The 13,770-nt window shown below is 44.1% G+C and overlaps 1 protein-coding gene and 1 long non-coding RNA gene across 2 annotated transcripts in view; one reads left to right on the forward strand and one right to left on the reverse strand.

The window, feature by feature from the left end:
- The window catches only part of UBR2 (ubiquitin protein ligase E3 component n-recognin 2), a 213,797-nt gene that overhangs the window by 182,400 nt on the left and 17,627 nt on the right, over positions 1-13,770 (forward strand). Inside the window, exons 35-41 of the mRNA XM_085851818.1 lie at positions 2,391-2,539; positions 5,098-5,153; positions 8,458-8,554; positions 8,787-8,854; positions 8,967-9,117; positions 9,517-9,631; positions 12,898-13,025. Coding sequence (XP_085707944.1) covers positions 2,391-2,539; positions 5,098-5,153; positions 8,458-8,554; positions 8,787-8,854; positions 8,967-9,117; positions 9,517-9,631; positions 12,898-13,025 — 764 coding nt within the window. The remainder of the gene's footprint in view (positions 1-2,390; positions 2,540-5,097; positions 5,154-8,457; positions 8,555-8,786; positions 8,855-8,966; positions 9,118-9,516; positions 9,632-12,897; positions 13,026-13,770) is intronic.
- Positions 1-13,770, reverse strand: part of LOC147014124 (uncharacterized) — a 157,906-nt gene that overhangs the window by 94,050 nt on the left and 50,086 nt on the right. The window lies entirely within an intron of this gene.

Raw genomic sequence — 13,770 nt, forward strand, 5'->3', positions numbered from 1 at the left:
GTCTGTCTGTCTGTCGCCCTCTCTGTCTGTCTGTCTGTCGCCCTCTCTGTCTGTCTGTCTGTCGCTCTCTCTGTCTGTCTGTCTGTCGCTCTCTCTGTCTGTCTGTCTGTCGCTCTCTCTGTCTGTCTGTCTGTCGCTCTCTCTGTCTGTCTGTCTGTCGCTCTCTCTGTCTGTCTGTCTGTCGCTCTCTCTGTCTGTCTGTCTGTCGCTCTCTCTGTCTGTCTGTCTGTCGCTCTCTCTGTCTGTCTGTCTGTCGCTCTCTCTGTCTGTCTGTCTGTCGCTCTCTCTGTCTGTCTGTCTGTCGCTCTCTCTGTCTGTCTGTCTGTCGCTCTCTCTGTCTGTCTGTCTGTCGCTCTCTCTGTCTGTCTGTCTGTCGCTCTCTCTGTCTGTCTGTCTGTCGCTCTCTCTGTCTGTCTGTCTGTCGCTCTCTCTGTCTGTCTGTCTGTCGCTCTCTCTGTCTGTCTGTCTGTCGCTCTCTCTGTCTGTCTGTCTGTCGCTCTCTCTGTCTGTCTGTCTGTCGCTCTCTCTGTCTGTCTGTCTGTCGCTCTCTCTGTCTGTCTGTCTGTCGCTCTCTCTGTCTGTCTGTCTGTCGCTCTCTCTGTCTGTCTGTCTGTCGCTCTCTCTGTCTGTCTGTCTGTCGCTCTCTCTGTCTGTCTGTCTGTCGCTCTCTCTGTCTGTCTGTCTGTCGCTCTCTCTGTCTGTCTGTCTGTCGCTCTCTCTGTCTGTCTGTCTGTCGCTCTCTCTGTCTGTCTGTCTGTCGCTCTCTCTGTCTGTCTGTCTGTCGCTCTCTCTGTCTGTCTGTCTGTCGCTCTCTCTGTCTGTCTGTCTGTCGCTCTCTCTGTCTGTCTGTCTGTCGCTCTCTCTGTCTGTCTGTCTGTCGCTCTCTCTGTCTGTCTGTCTGTCGCTCTCTCTGTCTGTCTGTCTGTCGCTCTCTCTGTCTGTCTGTCTGTCGCTCTCTCTGTCTGTCTGTCTGTCGCTCTCTCTGTCTGTCTGTCTGTCGCTCTCTCTGTCTGTCTGTCTGTCGCTCTCTCTGTCTGTCTGTCTGTCGCTCTCTCTGTCTGTCTGTCTGTCGCTCTCTCTGTCTGTCTGTCTGTCGCTCTCTCTGTCTGTCTGTCTGTCGCTCTCTCTGTCTGTCTGTCTGTCTGTCTGTCGCTCTGTCTGTCTGTCTGTCTGTCGCTCTCTCTGTCTGTCTGTCTGTCGCTCTCTCTGTCTGTGTCTCTGTCTTGACCAATTTTGATATAACTTGACCATAACCTTTATCACCCATGATGTAACAAAGTTTGTTCACAACATTAAAAATATATATATCCATAGGTATTTACTTTCTTCTCCGTTTCATATTTTGTGGGTCATCCATGTCTACCAGTGGTTACCTGGTTATCTTATCCAGACGCTACCAGGTGAGTTTCCTGGGGTATTGCCCCAATATTTTATTCTTGATATTCAGTAAAATGAGTGAAATTGAGTCATTTGAAAAACAAAAATTCAAGTAATCATGAGTTTTTAGTGAAATACTTTATACTATATTTGACCTTTGACACTTGGGCTGTGACCTTTGACACTTGACCCAATTTTGTTTTTTGTTTCTTTTAAAATAAACAAAATACCTTTGATAGACATCTACAATGTAGGACAGTTTTAAGCCTATTTATGTGGTTAAATCTGCAGTGATATGGTACTACTTCTAAAATATTCCCCCTGGATTTTTGACCTCTGAGTGAACTTTAATGCAAAAATCCAGCGTGGCATCCCCCGGGTGATGTTTGTCATACTCCAAGGATCATTTCAAGCATGGGTGCCGGCCATGAACAAAAAATGCCATCAAAGCTTGTTTTGGCCCTTGGCTAGCAGACTATCAAGTACAATCTTGAAATGTAAAATTTGCTTCAAATCAGTGTTGAGATGGGAAGGGTGAGTGTGGAATCTGGCGGCGATTAAAATGCAAAAATATTGAATAACAAGCACATACAATCTTCCATCATGTATTTCTCAACAAATATGGATTCATACATGATGTTAAGTTTTAATTCCGATATAGGTGTATTAAAGTTTGACTGACATGCAGATGGTGCCACATCATCAGTTATAGCACATTTATTTGAAGAAGCTGCAGACCTGCCAATCTAAGTGACCCATGTTATGTAGTTTATAGCATTAGGAATAACACTGATGTATGACTCGGGAGGACGTATCACATACGTTGATGAGCACTGATATTCAGACGCTTTACATAACTAAAATTGATTCCGTGTATTGATCATGTGAATAAAGTTGATGACATGTATTGCAAATCTTTTCATTTTTATAACTTTTCAATAATCCCATGATTGGTTACTTTATAAAAGAAGAAATAACCTCAGAGGTATGGGAATAATTGTGTGCCATTTTAGATTGCGATACTCTGAAAGCATGCAGGCCATGCTTGCCACATTTGGCACAGCAGCGTTTCATGTTGGCCTCAAGACCCATCCTAATGAGCAAGATCCACGTGTTCCTGTAATGGTTTGGAACACTTGCTCATTCACCATCCAAGCTGTTGGTATGTTCTTGCCTATTATTTTGCCTCTAAATATGATTTGTCACCACATTTAGCACTCTACTGCCTCAATAATCTTCATCTCTTTACTGTGATGTGTCCCACTTCTCATTTCATACAATTTTCGGTGCTATTTAAAGTGGAGCATCTGTGCTGACATTTTCGACCTTCGAGACAAATAACAATGGTTATTTTGCGAAAATCTACCAAACTCAAGTTTTTATACCTCACAGAAGAGCAAAATGTGAATTTCAATTTCTTTCAACATGTCGACCACAAAACGTCACCAGGCTCAACCACAATTATAATCTTGACCTACCCCATTTACAGAGAATTGATGTATAAATGTCCCCCTCTCCCAACTCCCTCTCCCCACCCAGACTAACACTCATTCGCCCAACCCTGACTAGAGCTCATTCGCCCCGCCCCGACTCTCGCTCATTCTCCCCGCCCCGACTCTCGCTCATTCTCCCCGCCCCGACTCTCGCTCATTCTCCCCGCCCCGACTCTCGCGCATTCTCCCCGCCCGACTCTCGCTCATTCTCCCCACCCCGACTCTCGCTCATTCTCTCCGCCCCGAGCTTATTCTCCCCGCCCCGGCTCGCGCTCATTCTCCCGCCCGACTCGCGCTCATTCTCCCGCCCCCACTCGCGCTCATTCTCCCCGCCCCGACTCGCGCTCATTCTCCCCGCCCCGACTCGCGCTCATTCTCCCCGCCCCGACTCGCGCTCATTCTCCCCGCCCCGACTCGCGCTCGGTCTCCCGCCCCGACTCGCGCTCATTCTCCCCGCCCCGGCTCGCGCTCATTCTCCCCGCCCCGGCTCGCGCTCATTCTCCCCGCCCCGGCTCGCGCTCATTCTCCCCGCCCCGGCTCGCGCTCATTCTCCCCGCCCCGGCTCGCGCTCATTCTCCCCGCCCCGGCTCGCGCTCATTCTCCCCGCCCCGGCTCGCGCTCATTCTCCCCGCCCCGGCTCGCGCTCATTCTCCCCGCCCCGGCTCGCGCTCATTCTCCCCGCCCCGGCTCGCGCTCATTCTCCCCGCCCCGACTCGCCCTCATTCTCCCGCCCCAACTTTCGCTCAAGCCCCCCCAAATTACCACTGGTTAGGTCATCTCTGCCGAGATGACCTAATAAAGCCGGACCAAATGTCCGTCCGTACGTCCGTCAACAATTTTTCTTTCCGATCTTAATGAAACTTAGTTTGTGGGTAGAGGTCGATGAGTGTTGCACAACGATATAACTTTTGTCCGGGTTCAAGGTCAGGGACGAGGTCACGAGGTCACGTAAGTTATAAAAAATCGCCATTTTCAAAACCTATCTAGTCTGCCATTCTACAAGATATTCGGCAACTGTTTATTGATTATGATAGTAAAAAATATTATCTTGTATCAAACTGGACAGATTTTTGAATTTCCTTCCCGTTTGATCGTCACGTGATCTGGAAGATGGCCAAAAACGCCGATGCGATTCGCAAAGAAGGAAGGAAGGAGAATTGAAATATGAATATAAAACACATTTTTAGCCTTTTATATTTATACATTTTCTGCCGAAGGTGCAAAGGTTTCAAAACCCGAAATGTAAACGTCGGCATTTATTTTCAAAATATAATTTCGTGCGCGCGCACCAAAATGCCGAGTCATCTTTAACCAAACTGCGTAGTAGAACTTCGCAGTAGTCCGGTCATGGCGTCTGAGCAGTGGCCAGCGTGGTTTCTGGGGCGAAGGTGATTGTTAAGAAGTATGTCAGCGGTATAAATTCGAGTGACTGTATTGGTGATTTAATTACGCAACATCTTGACAATGAATATTCTGGCCGAACGATTGCATCAATTCAGTACATCAGCAGGGATGATTCGCAGGCTCCTCTCGATCGTGCGATATCTAACATAATCACCGGCGGACATAGGGCTGCAGGCTGTGGGGCGAGGCCACGGATCCCGGATGAGGGGATAAGTGATAAATTATGTTACATGCTTCTGGCTTTCTGATTAATATATCAATGAGTACATTCTATAATTAATAATTAATGAATCTGGCACACAAAATGTTTTTTCATACCTGACTGTTACTTTGTGCAGTGTCATGAAACTTCTGTGGAATTAATAATTAATGAATTTGCTCGCTCTAACGATTTTTCAAACCTCAATATCTCTATAAATACTTGACGAATTTTCATTCTGAAAGTTTCATTATAATCAGTGAAGAATAATCTACAGGATTATCATAATCTCCGAGAGCTAAGCCTATTTTTTCGTTTTTTTTTCTACAACCAGAAGTGAAATGTCCCCAGAGAGTGGACGGACCGGAAAACCACGTATTGCACTTTCTGGTGATTCTGATGTGTTAATCCGGGTACTCAATGAACAATATATATTTATTAATTATGTCATTAGTAGTATTATCCTAGTGTATCTCTGTGAACTACTTCAATCTAAACGGTTAGTTTGGACTGTTTCGCGGTTACCTGAACTGAACATTGAGAACTTGTGGTATTATAGAGATGACCGTCACCCCCACACGGGGATAATTTTTTTATATCTTGCCTTTTGCTTTTTGGGTACAGAAAGCCTGCTGCATGAAGAGCAGAAGCCTTTGCTGGGTAGCTTGACCCGGAGACAGGTATGTATTGTGGATATCTCTTCTTCAGCGACCTCATTTTCCTATTTTGCAGCATTCTCAGTTTCTTGAATCTATCATGTAAAGAAGAATTTGTTTAGTTTTCCAATTGAAGCTTATTCATGCTTTCATATTTTTTATGCCTCCGCTTATGTCACCGCTGACATTATTTTCTTCAGTGATGAGGAATCAGCAGAGCTGTTTAGAGGCAGAATTGCATTCCCATCCCTGAGAATATCGTGGTTTGACTTTGCTTTAAAGCTGCACCACCTTTCGGGACTGCCTGGAGCTCAGAAGCCTTCCATTCTGTCACAACCTGTCATTTTTTTTTTTTGGTATACCAAGTCGAGGCTCATGTAAGAGCGAACACAGAAACGCATAACAAGGCAGGAGACGAGAGGAGCGGGAGAGGGAAGCACAAAATAGTGGGGAACAAAGATGATAGCATGTCTGTGGAAGGGAGAGGGATGGGGGTGGGTTACAGGTCAGGTCAGGTATGGGAGCATGCGCCATAGCAGCGCGTCTCTGGGTCCACTTTCCGCTATTACTCCAGGGGCCTTTGTTTTGCCATCCCCCAGGCAGATGCCTGGCCCATCCGCATCTCCTTGAGATGCCAATCAACCTGCCGCAACCACAAGGCACGTGGTCGGCCCATTGGCCTCCTTCGCTGAGAGAATCTGGTGAGCAGGATACATGGGGTAAATAAGGTGGTACTACAGGGACTTTCAGGAAGGTAAACAGTGAATTTGATGGAGGTTGGTTTGGGGTGGATTAACGGGGGAAGAAAAGATCAAGATTTTGAATGGGTGAAGATCTGAGATGTTTTCAAGACATGGAAGGAGGAGTGTGATTGAAGAGAGTGTGGGAGTTTGTACGAGAGGCTGGGAATAAAAGAGGAATGAAAGAGTGAAGGTGAGCAGTGATTCTTGATTTTGGCAGTTTCACCAGAAGGGGTTTTTAGGCGGACCTTGAGCGCCCTGAGGAAATATTGGGGGGGGGGCGCAGATCACAGACAGAACGGGGTGGGGGGGCAAGGCCAGAGAGGAGACCGTATAAGACAAAGACCACCAACCTGCCTCTGGTGAGAGAGTGAGAGACCCAAAGACTCAACTTCATCGCGGGAGATGCCAATTAATCCGAAAGGCCTTGGTTTCCACAGTTTGAAGTCGAGCTCGGTGTGAGACAGGAGCACCACCACAGAGAGGGGAGCAGTACTCCATCAGACTGCAGATGAAAGCTTTGGAGGTGGTTAGAAGCTCAGGTGTGCCAAGGAAGGACTTTGCACGACATAGGATGCTCGGTCGGCAACTGGCTTTGGAAGCCAGCTTGGAGATGTGGCTTTCCCAAGAACAATTATGGCAGATAGTGAGACCCAAAAGCTTGAATGAAAGGACTTCTTCAAGGGGATTGTTGAGAAAGTAAATGGGTGAGGGGGGGGGTTCCAGACAGTATTTTTGGAGAGACATGGTGAGGGTGTGAGATTTGACAGGATTGAAAGACATATTCCACGTGTTTGACTTGCTTGTAATTTTATCCAGGTCTGCAGAGAGTGAAGAGGATGCTGCCTGCTGATCAGAGGGATGAGAGAGGGTACAACAGAGGGTGGTGTCAGCAAAAAGATGAAGAGGATTTTCCAGGGAATCTGAGAGATCATTGATGAAAACGAGAAAAACCTCAGGGTCAAGAACACTGCCTTGAAGAACTCCAGCCTGGATGGTAAGAGGAGATGAGAGAATTCCATTGAGAGCCACATGTTGACTGCGACAGGAGAGGAAGTCCGTAAATCATGAGTGGAGACTGCCTTGGATACCATAAGAAGAGAGTTTGGTGAGCAGTGCGGGATTCCAGACCATATCGAAAGCTCGCAATATGTCTCGGGAGATGGCTCTGATCTCCTCTTTGGCATTTATGACCTCCATCCATTGTTGGGAAAGCAGGAGCAGCGAGTCCAGGGTTGAGTGACCTGGTCTAAATCCAAATTGATGGTTGGAAATCAAGCCATTAGAGAAGAGGAAGGATTTGATGTTGGAAGTGACGATGAATTCCATGACCTTGATGATGATTGGGAGAAGGCTGATTGGTCTGTAGTTGCAGGGATCAGTTTTTGCACATTTTTTTATGTGGAGCAGTAATGTTTGCTGATGTCCAAGCAGATGGCAGATGAGATTGGAAGAATAATGGGTGACTGACAGGAGTACATTGAGCAGGATGTTCAACCAGCGTTGTGGTGACCCCAATTGAAATGGGAGAAGCCGGAAAGAAAAAAAAGAAGATTACAACTTCAGCCAGGAACACAATAAGAATATTCCTTAGGAGGGGGCTCAGGTTACCTGACGAGGAACAGAGGTACAGAAAATCTTACAGTACAAAATCCAGGCTTCGTGGTGAGAGTGTGATTACTAATTAGTGTATTCCATATTCTAATCATAAATATTTGTTTGAAAAATTGATGACAAAAGCTCAAATGGTAAAAACAGTTGCGCATACACACACACACACACACACACACACACACACACACACACACACACACACACACACACACACACACACACACACACACACACACACACACACACACACACACACACACACACACACACACACATATACACACACACATATACACACACACATATACACACACACACACACACACACACACACACACACACACACACACACACACACACACACACACACACACACACACACACACACCGCGATTGCAAAATCCCGTCTTCCGCTGTGCAGGCAGTCGGGCTAACAAAACGGACAAATTATGGAGTTTCGTTTTTTTATGACCATCTGCCACTATAACACCATGTTGAGAGCAGCTCCAGTTCTTTCAGAGTCATTTGTGTTCTTATTTACACAATAAAAGGCCTGACATATGAATAAAAATGCACAAGCAAATCGAGACAAAATATGACAGCATCTGGGTTTTGATTATTAATATATATATATATATATATATATATATATATATATATATATATATATATATATATATATATATATATATATATACATATATACATATAGATATTTGCATGTCGGCTGCATGCCCATCATTGATGTGAGTTTTTCTTTTACAGTGAGCTGTAAAAATATTTTTCTTATCTATATGACAACAGTTTTCACTTTAAAAAAGGGTAATGTGTTCTTTGAATGTTGATGCAATTTCAGTTTATTTTTTAAAAGTACAATCATCACAATGTTTATCGATGCTTCAATATTTCATCTGGCAGGGCCTTTTAAAGTCTCAATCATGTCTGAATTCCTGTTTTGCTTTGACTTTTGGCAGGAGAGCTGTTTGCAGGCACTCATGGGATTTGCACCTGCCCATCAGAGCACGGTCCCACTGCACGCTCAGCATGCACATTTCATCAGGCTATTTGCGTGTACGACAAATAGATAACTTTCCTCTTCTTTTGATGTGGCCTTTGGGCCTCTTTTGTTTTCACTTCCATGAGTTTGAAATGGTTTGGCACTTTTGCCATTCTAAACAAGTCTTGCCCCCCCCCCCACTCCATCCCCTCCCCACACTGAATCTAAGAGAAAACACACCAATGTAACATCTCCACCACATTCGTCCCTCTCCATGTAACGTATGTAATTTACTTTCTTTCCCAGTTCTTACGCAAGACAGGAAGATTGAAGCGATTCCATCTATCCTGGAAGTCGACTTATTTCACGTGCTGGTGCGTCATGTCTTGTGTATAAATCATTGTTTAAGGTGTGGAGACTTTAATTGTGATGACTGACTTGACAATTGTAAAGCACATTCATCACTGGTATGTGCCACCCTTATAGGTCAGTTCAGTGATTTGCTGCCCTGCAGTCTACAGTGAGAAGTGCCGATCTCTGAGGCCGACCCCATTGAGCTCCTCCATTGACGATTTATACCTGTTGCACTTGGTTACCATGGTGCATATCGTACAGATACTTCTCACCTGTGAAACAGGTCTTTGACAGCAAATCACTTGCCCACAACTGTGTAGCACGCATTATTGACTTTGTGCAATTACAATTATGTTTGAAGACAGCTGATGTAGTTTTATCTTTTGAAATCTGCCTTGTCTTTAGGGGAAGGATTTATAAAAGGTATGTATATGGAAATGTAAATCGTTCAGATGATTGAGTATTGGATCTGAAGGTAGTCATTTAAAATTGCCAGTTGTCATAGCAAAATCATGCAACAAAATTAAATTTGCATTCCAGCTCAGTTGCAGTCTGTGAAAAAGAAAGAATGGTCCACTCCTGAAATAGCACTTTTAAGTTCCTCAAGGCTAAAATCCAAATCCAAGGAGTGGCGTTCATTTTCTCTCAATCTTCTGTTCATCTGCCCTTGACCTTCCTATAGATGAGAGGATGGAGTTGGATTCAACGTCGGCTGCAACGTCGGCTGCATGCCCAGAGCTTGAAGAACAGGAATCCATATTTAGACTGCATCAGCATTGTATGCAGTTGGCCAACAGGTAGCCCTCTGCTGATGAGGGTTTGAAAAGCCGTACTGTCTGTCTTGTTATGTATTGTGTGCCTCTTCTGCATTTTAATTAGTAGTTGTAGTTTCTGGATGGTAATACATATATTTATTTGTAGAATTGGGCTTTCCTGTGCTTCTTCTTGTTGTTTACTTCAAACACCACAAATTATTGCACAATTATTCTCACTAGAAACATCGGCTCCCGACGGGAGTGGTTGGGTGGAGGGGGAGGGGCTTTATTTTGTGTTGTACAACTTCCGGGAGTTTGATTTATTTTTTAGCGATAACATATGGTTTTCAATTTATTTTGTCCAGTGGTGCAGGAGTGCATTGTCAGGTATGATAATTCCCAACTTTCACATAAAAGTAAAAATCGAAGTTAGAGGTGGCCATCCCAACTTAGTAGAATGTTCCCATGCACAACCAGACATCCACGACTCAACTTATTTCGTCCAGCAGTTTAGGAGTGCATAAAATAGTGATCACGTATGTAAATTGACCAAGTAGTTTTACACTCTATAAGGTTTTCATACAGAGCTATAATACAGTACAGGAAACCCGCCAACATCGTGGGGGTTAGTTTCCGGGAAAATTCCGCGATTGTGGAAACCAAGGACCAATGGGAAAAGGGGGGTTCGGTTCCTGGACTTCGATAGGTTGCCTGCAATTGGTAGAAACCAGTGATGTTTCAGCCTTTACTGTGCTGTAGTCCCACTGTACTGTAGTCCCCCACTAGTGGGGGAGTTCAGCATACACTCCCTCACTAGGAGCATGATACACATTTACAAATAGAATATATGTCATGCACCCCTCCTAAACCCTCTAGATTGTGATTTTTTTATGACTAAAACCTTCCTGGGCACACCCCAAGTACAACCACCAACTTTCAACTCGTTCTGTCCATCATTTTAGGAGAGCATACAAGTCAAACACACACACACACACACACACACACACACACACACACACACACACACACACACACACACACACACACACACACACACACACACACACACACACACACACACACACTATATACAGTACAAGCAAAAGTACACGTCGCTTTGCTAATGGATTTAATATAAAGACGGCATGTTGTACGTCACAAATATTCTGCTCTATTCACTGTATCATTTGTCTGAGGTCATCTTCCATCTGCTTGGAAGTCAGCTCACATTACTTTCACCAACCTTGCTCTTTATATATGGCGTGAGCAAAAATCACTTCCGCTTCGCTGCGAAGCTCAGGGATGAATGCTTTGATTTTAACCACCGCTTAAAATGAGTGCAATGAAACATTTTGAAAATTCTCATGATTCTCACTCAGATTTCAACATCACCATAATGCATATTGTTAGGTTGTTTAAACTTGTTATATAAGCAGATGATTTGTAATACTAGTTACCACTGGGTGGCGCTATACGATACACATTTACATGGAGAGAATTGGGGTCTCCCCCCCCCCCACCACCCTGAACCCCCTCCCCCAGATATGCTACTCAGACAATTTGGGGGTACCCTTGGGCAACATGCAAAAATTCTTGGGATTTGGTTTAGTAGTTTAAAAAAAAAAATTTAAGCATATATAAACAAACAAACAAACACTAATTGAACTTTATATATTAGATATTGTGATTATTTCTGAAATACAATTTCACTTACAACTTGATATATTCACTTTCAGCCAGTAATGTGGTTGTAATTCATGCAAATGTACTGCACACTGATATCTTCTGATGTCCTTGTCTAAACTCTCGGCATCATTAACAGATCTGCTTTGTGGACTAGTTGTTGCAATGAAAGCTTGTTATTCTGCGACTGTTAAAGTCTGTTCACGTTAAGGACAGCATGAGCATCAACATACAGGTGTAGCATCAACTTCATATAACCTAATGTAGTGCGAACAACTGCAATTTTACACCATCACCACAATTCCGTATTGTACTTCGCCTCATTCTGTCTGCAGCTCACCATACACCTTTCTACAGCATGAACGAAAACACACTTCACTGTAAACTTCGATGAAGATGCTGGTGGCTCAATTCGCACACTTATTTTTGTCCCTGACAAAAATTTTCCCCAAAATATGTATTTGCTTTATTCTCTGAAACCACGCACACAATTTCGATGAAACTTGACCACATCCTTTATCATCCGTGATGTACCAAAGTTTGTTCACGGTATTGAAAAAAATAAATCCGTAGGTATTTACTTTCTTCTCCGTTACATATTTTGTGGGTCATCCATGCCTACCAGTGGTTCCCTCGTTATCTTTTCCAGCCACTAGCAGGTGGGTGCCCAGGGGTATTGCCCCTATGTTTTACTCTCTGATTCGTCATGTCCTTACAAGCATTGACATTTGGAGGTCATGTCGCCGAAGTACTGTCTCACTTTGGTTGTGTTGAAATGAAGAATATGCCCTCTTCGTCCAACCACAACTTGAAAGTTCCACTTACACGAATGAGAAAAGAATCGTACAAGAAGCAAAATTTCCTCATTGTGGCTGTTTGGATGAGGATTTGTTCCGATATTTGTTCATATAATTGTACCAATTGGATGCAGATACAGAGAAAACAAAAGCAGACCAAGAACAAATCCCTGAGGGACATCGACGTGTTAATTTTTATTTACAGTGAATGTACCATCTTTATGATAAGATTGAATGCTTTCATGAGAAGGAAGACTATTTATCCAGTTGAACATTGATATGTTTTGTCAAAGGGGAGACAATAGCTCCAAAAATAGAATTTATCCATGAGCCTGCTCCTGTACAGAATAATATAAAGTAGTAATCTTCTGATCCTTGTTCCACAATCTTGCATTCCTAATCTAATCCAATTTAACTCTGGTATTCATTCAGTGTTGGAAAAGCAACCTCACGGCAAAAATTACACTGGATGGTTTGCCATTGCCTACCCAGTCATAGTCAGGGCAGCAATTTGGAATTTGTTCAGGGTGCTGGCTCACCAAGTCTGTGAAGGGCACTGTGGGACCTTTAACTTCCACCAAGCAATGCAGGCAGACAGGACGCCCAAACATTGATGAATCACCCTGCCTGCGAAACGCCAGATGACAGTTAATAGCTGGGTCGAGATTCAAACCCAAGTTGATAACTTGGAGGCGAGTGTGCGTACCTCCAGGCAGGTCCTGCCAGCCGAGTATTCCTAATAGGTATTTATAAATGAATAGACTGTGCATTCGTAAACATAAGCCATATTAATGTGTACCTGACCATGAGCTTGTCTCTGCCCAACAGGCCAAACACCACATCATGTCCATGGCAGCTTCGCCAGATGCTGAGAGCTGCTATTCTTCCTTTCTTCCGCTGTGCTGCCCTCTTCTTTCACTTTTTGCTTGGAGTTCCTCTTCCATCAGGCCTGCAGGGTAAGTGCAGTCGGTGATGGTTTTACATTCTCTCATTTCTGGGGCACCCAGATACCTTTGGTACCACTTTATCATCCTGGTCAGCACATCTCTGGTCTGGTAGTGAAAGTTCTTCTAAACATTCGCACCATTACTACAGCCAATGTTTAACTGTTTGAGATGATGACAGGGTCATGCAAGTCCATGTTGTTTTTTTTATTCCTTGGTTGTTTCTGAGACCACTTCTGTTGGCCTGTATGAAATGAAAACATTTGCTGTCCATTTAAGTGTGTGAGACCGAACTTGTTTTGAGTTCTTGGCGCAGTCTGATCTGAGTCTTCTTTGTGTTTGTAATGAAAGATCAGGGACCCTTTTTTAACATCAGCAATGAAGACATTCTCAAAGTTGCATGTTCGGTTTTACATGGTACTTGATGTAAAACCACATGAGGATGCAGGAAAACTAGTTAATTCACATTCTTTCAATTGTTTCTTTAGAAACAGTAGTCTCACACAAAATGAGGCAATTAGTCGGGGATCGACGCTTGGACAAATTGCCACAATGTTACTCGGGCTCTGCCCGAAGAAACCCCACCAGGTTGACCTCACAATCTCATGCATGCCACGTTTTGTACATCCACTAAAAAAGTGTTTCCAGTAAATTCTGGGCCCCAAAATCTGCCAACTGGAACATGCTCTCCTCAATGATCAAATCACCCATGGATAGACAGAAGCTTGGACAATTATCAGAAGGCCAAAATTTGCCT

Source organism: Eptatretus burgeri, chromosome 13, assembly GCF_056783735.1.
Source record: "Eptatretus burgeri isolate ZD-2024b chromosome 13, Ebu_testis_v1, whole genome shotgun sequence".
NCBI classification, from domain to species: Eukaryota; Metazoa; Chordata; class Myxini; order Myxiniformes; family Myxinidae; genus Eptatretus; species Eptatretus burgeri.